This window comes from Triticum aestivum, chromosome 6D (genome assembly GCF_018294505.1).
Source record: "Triticum aestivum cultivar Chinese Spring chromosome 6D, IWGSC CS RefSeq v2.1, whole genome shotgun sequence".
NCBI lineage: Eukaryota > Viridiplantae > Streptophyta > Magnoliopsida > Poales > Poaceae > Triticum > Triticum aestivum.
This window is the reverse complement of record NC_057811.1, coordinates 9,893,519-9,901,318: the sequence shown is the minus strand read 5'-3', so window position 1 is coordinate 9,901,318 and position 7,800 is coordinate 9,893,519. Positions and strand designations below refer to the sequence as shown.

Genomic DNA, 7,800 nt, shown 5'->3' with positions numbered 1-7,800 from the left:
AATCGAGATTCTAAAACGCCAAGAAACAGGGGCAGCATGAGGCCACAGATTTATCCAAAATTCTGGGGAATGGGACTAGAGTTTGGAAAATACTCACTCGCAATAGCCGCTGCCGTGAAAGGCGCTCCACCACCGGGCGGGCCGCGGAGAAGAAACAACCCCCGGATTCAATCAAGATTCTAAATCGCCAAGAAATGGGCACAGAGGGGCAGCACGAGGCCACAGATCCCCCAAAATTCTGGGAAGTGGGACTAGGGTTTCGGGCTCACTCGCAATAGCTCTGCCGCTACTGAGAAATGCGCTCCACCACCGCGGAGAAGAAACCGCTGCCGGAGAAGATGCTTACGGCGGCGCCGCTCGCCCAGTCCAGCACGGGCACGGTCACACAGTCACCGGTCGAGTCGTGGACGGTTGACTTTTGACTACGTGGCTCTAGGTGGACCCCACCAGTCAGAGCACATAACCCCCGGTGTCCTAACCAAACCTCAGCCTAACTAACAGGCAACTAGCCGCGTAAACGGGTTGTCTTGCTTGAGCTATTTCTGCGCTGGGAGACGTCGCATGAGAGCCATTACAACCAACGACGTCGCATGAGAGACAATTCACACCAACGACGTCGCATGGGAGCTATTTGCCCCCCGAACACACCGATCATCCTTCTCGTATGCGCAACAAATCTCGGTAGCGAAAACAAATAAGCCAAACAGGATAGATTAAAAAGCCTAGTAGCGAAACAAAAGAAAAGCCCAGTTTTTCTGTGCTACGAAAAAATGCCATCAACTTTAAAAGCAGAAAATTGCAATGGGTAAAAGATTTTTTTTTTTTTGCAATGACCCAAAAGAAAAAAGTCAAGGCAATTTCCATCTGTACATACATGGTGAAAAAAATGTTGATCAAATTTATACGGTATTTTTAGTATGTATAAGTGAAGACAAAAAAATCTCGATTAATAATTGCCAAACATGTAGAACACAAAAAAAGTGTACAAAAATATTGTTATGTAGTAATTGCCGTGTTGTGATAAGTAAATTTACCATAGTCTCATGGAGGCAAAAGATTCCCTTGAAGGACTATGATTTGCAACAGGTGTATATTAAATTTGTGAATGTCCATAAAAGTTTTTTTTTGTGAAATCCATAAAACTAAATTTGCCGTGTCAAAATAGAAATAAAATTTGGCATGACCCCTTAAATTAAATTTGTCGTGTATGTTGAAGTGTAGTTGCCATGGCAAAATGAAGACGAATTTTCCATGGGCCACGGTTGAAAAGCAATGAAATGTGCCATGGTCCAAAAAGGTGAAAATTGCCATGTTGTATAAACTACATTTGTCATTGTACATGAAAGTAAATTTGCCGTGGAAAAATTAAAAAGTACAAATATATTTCAGAAACCGGCAGGCGCTGCCACGGAGATGAGGCGAAGGAGAAGGAGATGGGAGCCATGAGATGTGGCTGGAGAAGAAGGAGATGGAAGGAGATGGGAGCCATGAGATGTGGCTGGAGAAGAAGGGAGACGGGCGAGGATGCAGCTTCAGAGGCGGAGCATGGCGCAGCCGCAGAGAAGGTAGGGGACGGCAAGCGCGGTGGCGGCAGGCCGTGGCGTCAAGATGAGACGCGTGTGTGTTCAACCTAAGTCTGGTCTGGTTGAACGAACCCAAGTGGTGTGGTGGTGGCTCCCATTCGTCAGTCTCATGCTAGCATCTCAAGGTGACTCTTTTGACAATTAGTACGTATTATTGTGGCATAATAAGAAAACAAAATCGATGCTAAAAAAAGCTATTTTTCGTGCTGATTTTGTTTTTTTTTGTTTTTGCCACGACCTCCTGGAATGTTATTTCGTAATGAAACTTTGCAAGCACTGAAAACATTTGTCAAATGTTGCCACAAATAAAATTCAAATTTTTTTGAATTTCTTTTTCAAAAATTTCAGATTGCACTGTTCACTCAAGCATATGAGCTCAAGCTGAGAAAGGCACTTTCATAGTACATTCCGTCCCCTCAAATACGAGTTTTTGTTGTTGTTGTTGTTGTAAAATAGTATTTGACTGTTTTTCAATTCTATTTCTTTATGATTTAAATAGAAAAATAAGATGCCCTGATAATATGTTGTATCCAACAGAGAATGAGTACCGATCCGGCCATGGATGACAAGCGATGTAATCACATTGAAATTGTTCTGACCGCACCCACATTGGGCAATCAAGATCTAAACCCGTTCATCGAGTGGAATAGTGCAAACACGATTGTAACAGTTTTCTTTCCTCAAGTTGCGCAAAAGAGAAGGTTCCAGCCTCCATGGATGGTTGTGTGCATCGCTTGATGTAGAGGCCGGTGGTTGGTTATCCTCGTTTTCGGAAAAAAGGAACGCTTCGGACGCCATGAGCTTTGCACCCTGTTGCGGTCCCTCCATCGCCTAGCCTGTACCAAGCTCCAGCAGTTGCCAATCCAGTACGTAGCAAACATGAAAGACCAGTGAGCTGGGATCGCAGCTCAAAACATGCCATATTTTTTGGGCTTCAGGATCCCCCAAAGTGTCCCACCAACCCCAACAGTCGACATCTTCATTTCCCAAGTAGGAAGAGATTTCTGAAACAACAATCAGTCGAGGTCAATAGGCAACAGAAGCCAATTGCACAACAATATATATTGAGCTGGCAAACAGTCTACATGCGCTACAGTAAAAGGCCACCTTTTCAGCTCAAACTTTGCTGACCCTCCTTGAGAGTGAAGAGCCCATGTATCAAAGATAAAGACTTTACAGAGGCCATGTATCAAAGGACCTTACAGAGGCCATCTTTTATCTTTTCAGGCTTAAGCAGGGCAGTACACTGGGTTTGTTAGTTTCCTTTTCTTGTCATCCACTTCAAAACACGCTTCACAGGAAGGAATTCAGTTGACTGAATTTCGCTGAATGCGCTCTTGTTAAAAGAATGAAACGATCACCTACAGACACGGTACTATCGATACTTTAGTACTGGCACTACTGAAGACATGCTGATAATGTTATGCGTGGGATTTGTGCTATTTGACAATGGATCTTTGCAAACAAGAATGCACTTCGACGATGGATCACTGCAAGCAATAGTCACGGATTTTTCAGAGATAGCTAGGTGATACTCTTTAATTTACCCAAACCTCTTCACAACCATCAACTTGATTTTCTGTTCTATCAATTCTGAAAAAATGCCTTAACAATTGCTAGTCGTTGTCATTTGATCGGTCACGTTCGTTGCAATATAATCTACTCCCATAACATATTGTTCCAAGTTGCAACGGGTGAGCGTGTGATGAACACATAACGATCCCATGTTGCCGCCCGTGATGGCTGGGACATGAGGTGCATAGAGGTTGCATGTGGCGAGCACCTACACCTTGAGGAAGAAGAAGATACAAACCACTACTATGAGAAAGAACATGGACAAGCAGAAGCAGTTCATGTCGGTTCGACCCCCTTGGCTATCCATCATTGTCAAGAAGACCACGACCAACGAGCCTCCATCATTGTCACATGCTTATCGCTTTGGATTATACAGTTGGTAGTCTGCCTCCTTGCTGATATCACTCCTGAAAATGCAGAGTAAGTGGATCAAAGCATCGACAATCTTACTCGATAGAAAGCTTTTGCCTACTAGGCATTCTGGAGCCGATGGTGCTCTTTAAAGATGTCTGAATTGCTCAGCTACCCCATGATCATGCCCATCTTCTGTGCAATGTACAGGGACTGTCTGCGCCTCTAGAGACCCTGCTTCAAGGCGGCGGCCTCCCTCTAGCTCCCATCACATGCTGTATCCCTAACCCGGTTTTGTGCCAGTCTTTTCTTGGTTTGACATATATGTTTTCACACATCCAATGAATTTTTTGGGCTTCTATTCAACGGTTTCTTTCGGTCTGAATTTTCGACCTGCATGAATCGAGCGTCGATAGATGTTACAAGTGGTTCCCAACAATCATCAAACACAAAAAGACATGCTTTTCTCAAACATTATCTTTAATCAAATTTCAGGACGTAACTTTTTGCAAGTAAAATTTCAGGATGATGTATAACAGTTATAGTTCATTGCAGCAGTTCATCTCTTTTTTTTTTCAAGTACTTTTTCAGTATATAAGACAATGCAGTACCTGCTAGCGCATTGATGGGGCTTAACTGGCAGCCCAGGCCCAGGAAGACAATGAAGGCTGGCTATTTCTTCCTTCGTGCGCCAGCTGCCCAGCCTGGCTCGATCCCCTTTCCCAAACCCTACCGAAACCCCAACTCCGGCCATGGAGGGCGATCTGCCGCAGCCGCCATCCAAGGTGCTCGACGACGACGAATTACTCGCCGCCGAGGCCCTCCTCCGCGTGGGCTTCCCCGCCATGCCCGTCTGCGCCGACATAATGGAGGGCGAGACACCGCCGGCGACGGCGGCGGCGGTATCCAAGGTGCTCGACGACGACAACCTCCTCGCCGAGATCCTCATCCGCGTCGGCCTCCCCACCACGCTCGTCCGCGCCGCCGCCGTCTGCAGGCGCTGGCTCCACCACGCATCCGACCGCAAGTTCCTCCGCCGTTTCCGTGAGCTCCACCCTCCCCGCCTCCTCGGCCTCCACGTCATTGAGCAGGGCAGGTTTGCGTGGCCGACCGCCGAGCGCTTTGTGCCGATGCTGCCTCTGCCTCCGGAGCTCGACGCGGTGGTCCGCCGCGTAAGCTCCAGCCTGGGTAGCTACCGGAGGGACGACGTAAGATCGACCCGCGTCATTGGCTGCCGGAACGGCAGTCTACTCATCGAGCACCACATGATCGAAGGCAGTTCTAGACTTGGCGTGCACAGGCTGCTATTCCCTGAGAAAGGCATGACCTTTGTTCCAGCACGCCCACGCCCCAAAATCCACAGTTCCGTTCACGCATACCAGGAAGAAATCCTCACCAAAGAAGGAGAAGGCGGCTTGTCTTACTTGTACATGTTGGTGCCGTATACCAGGGAGAGGGAAGATGAGGTACAAGTATATATGTTGAAGGATGGTGTCTGGTGCATGCATGGTAATTTGACCGTAGATGGCAAGCTCAAACTTAGTCGGCCGGATGAAGGACCCGTGCTTGTCGACAATAAGATCTATATTGCAGTTGACCGGAGCGAAATTACTGTCTTGGATTTGACGTCCTTGAGTTTCTCCGAAATTCAGCTCCCACAAGGGGTGGATCGTGGCGGCATTGGCGAGCGAAGTACCAGCTTGGCACGTGCTGATGCCGCTGGTGTATACCTTATGCATGTCAAGGAGCTTCAAATTCGCCTATGGCTCCACAAGGAAGGCGACTGGTTGCTAGTGGACACCATTTGTTTGCGTGAGATGTTAGCTAGTCTGCGTATGCTAGGTTCCAATGCTTCTCTCCGAATAAAAAGTGTGGGGGACAATGCTGAGTTTGTGTTTTTGGAGATGGGTCGATGCGCCCTCCACTTGGATGTCAAGTGCAGGACACTGCGTAAAGTCTATGAGGTGACAGAAGAGGGTGCATATTTGGGCGATATCTATCCTGTTATGATGATCTGGCCTCCAGCATTTCCTGCACTCAAGGATGATCCGGCAAGGTTTGCCTTTTGCGCCTTTATATGGTCTGCATAGTGCTACAAAGCTTCTTATGTTAATCTCCTTTTCTATGTTGCTGCTTTCTTTTGCCATGTGCTTTAAAGCTGAAATCCGTAGCTTCGATGCATCATCATAATCAATTGGTTATGGAAACAATTGGCATTGCCACACTGGTTATCCCCCATTGCTTCTGTTTATGGTTCATCAACCATCGTAGTGTTTAGTACTCCCTCCATCCTAAAATCCTTGTCTTAGATTTTTCTAGATACGGATGTATCTAGTCACGTTTTAGTGTTAGATATATTTGTATCTAGACAAATCTAAGACAAGAATTTTGGGACGGAGGTAATATAACTTTGGAATATTTGTAATTATGTGATGAATTATTCTAGGACATTTTAGAAATAGTACTTAGGCACCCTTCGAGGTGCTTTTAATACCCATAAGATGATTTATAAACGCTACAAAAAAATCATGTGTAGTCACTATTCACGACTCATCTGAACTTTCGTCAGCCATCACGAGTAAGCTGCCTTTGAACTGTGAACCTTGACTTGAGTTCTTCTATATGAGATTCTTAATACTTCTTTCTGATAGAATGTACTGTGTCATCAACTTTTCATTTTTCTATAATGAAGCATGCTACTGCTCACACATAGCTTAACTCTGGATCATGTAGTTTACGCCGGGACACATGTGCTGCTGCATGTTTTCCGATTCAGATACTATCATTGTAAAGATACTTCCGTCCTGCATGCCAAGGCCCAAGGGTATACTCCAGTATGAAAACATGTGTTTGCTTCACTGTTCATGCCATACAAGGAAACTTTATGCCGGTTTGGGATAGCAGAGCATTTAATCTGAATTGCGTGAGCAATTGTATCATTCAGTGCCACATAGCATTTGGTTGCTATCGTAATACTACTACTTGTTTTGTCGATTTTCTTGATCATGTGTTACATGGTTACCTCCCTTCTAATCGATCCTTGTTCTTTTTTTATCCTTTTCATTTGGAACAGAGATGCCATGTGAAGAACAGCCGTATCAGTTATGAGCTAGGGTGCTGCTGGGTGGTATCTACATATGTCAGTGATAAGCTAGGGTGCCATCAAGGATGAGCTGAGCTGCATCAATCAACTGGTCCATCTTTTATTCTTTAGGCTTAAGTAATGCAGTACACTGGGTTTGCTACTTTTTCTTGTCCTTACTTGAATTGGAGACTCCTAACAAGCTACGTGGTTCACTGCGTTATTTTCTTCTCTTTGGGGGTAAAAGAAGCAGCTGCCTGCCTTGACGTGCTACTTGTCATCCAGTTTGAAACGTGCTTCGCAGGAAGGAATTCACTTTTCTGAATTTTGCTGCATGCTTTCTCTGAACAAATGCATTCTCTGAACTATAATGTCAGCACATGCATTCTCTGAACCACGGTGTCTGCATTTTGCTGCATGCATTACTTACCTGGCTGTTGTCACAGACGGACAGACCATATGGACATGCTATGATGGATCCATCGGTACTAGCATTACCGCCGTGCTTGGTATTGCAGAAGAAGTTCCTTGGCTTTTGCTTCTTTTGTTTTTTCATAAGATAATTATGCCTTATCTAAAAAAACATACCCCGATGGTATATCGATTGCCCCCTGTTACGAACGTCGCTATCGCCGTGTCATGGAGGGGGGAAACGGTGACACGGAGGGAATTCTGGTTGGTGGGGCCGAAACATCGCACGGGTCCCGATGCATATGTGAAAGTGTTCAGGCATGCGTAGACGCCCGTCTTGGGGCTCCGCGGTGTGCCCCCCTGCAAGCAAGGCAGTGCCGCCGTCACTTGGAGGGGGCCAAACCACGGAGACGCGTGCCGCCTCTTCGGACATGCCACCACACCGTACGGCATGTATGAGGTCCCGGTGCGACGCTCGGGTGCCATTGCTACCCCCCGTAGGCCCCCCGTCCAGCCTAACCCTGTAGCGTTTGACCACGGGATCTAGCCCTTTGACTTTGCACGGACGGGCTTTGAGCAGTGGACCTATCCACCCGGTTGTGTTAGGTCAGCCCATAGGAACACTTTGGAGCAACATCCGGGCCAGACCCACAGCAAGATCCCCTCCGTGTAGACCCGACGCGTCCGTTTTCCCCCTCCAGGTGCCGGCGGCGGCGCCGTCCGTGAGGGGGGGCACACCCCGGAGACGCGTGCCGCCTCTTCGGACATGCCACCACACCACCCCGCATGTATGAGGGC

At 46.8% G+C, this 7,800-nt stretch overlaps 1 protein-coding gene across 2 annotated transcripts; it reads left to right on the top strand.

Annotated features, from left to right (window-relative positions):
• Positions 1–4,152: 4,152 nt before the first annotated feature.
• LOC123143029 (uncharacterized) lies at positions 4,153–6,916 on the top strand. Of its 2 annotated transcripts, XM_044561791.1 has the most exons (3): positions 4,153–5,565; positions 6,583–6,633; positions 6,665–6,916. In XM_044561791.1, the coding sequence occupies exons 1-2, from the start codon at positions 4,262–4,264 to the stop codon at positions 6,593–6,595; spliced, it is 1,317 nt and encodes a 438-aa protein (XP_044417726.1). In that variant the 5' UTR covers positions 4,153–4,261; the 3' UTR covers positions 6,596–6,633; positions 6,665–6,916. The 2 variants fall into 2 exon arrangements, with proteins under 2 accessions (XP_044417726.1, XP_044417724.1); XM_044561789.1 differs by having other exon boundaries at positions 6,583–6,916.
• Positions 6,917–7,800: the final 884 nt, after the last annotated feature.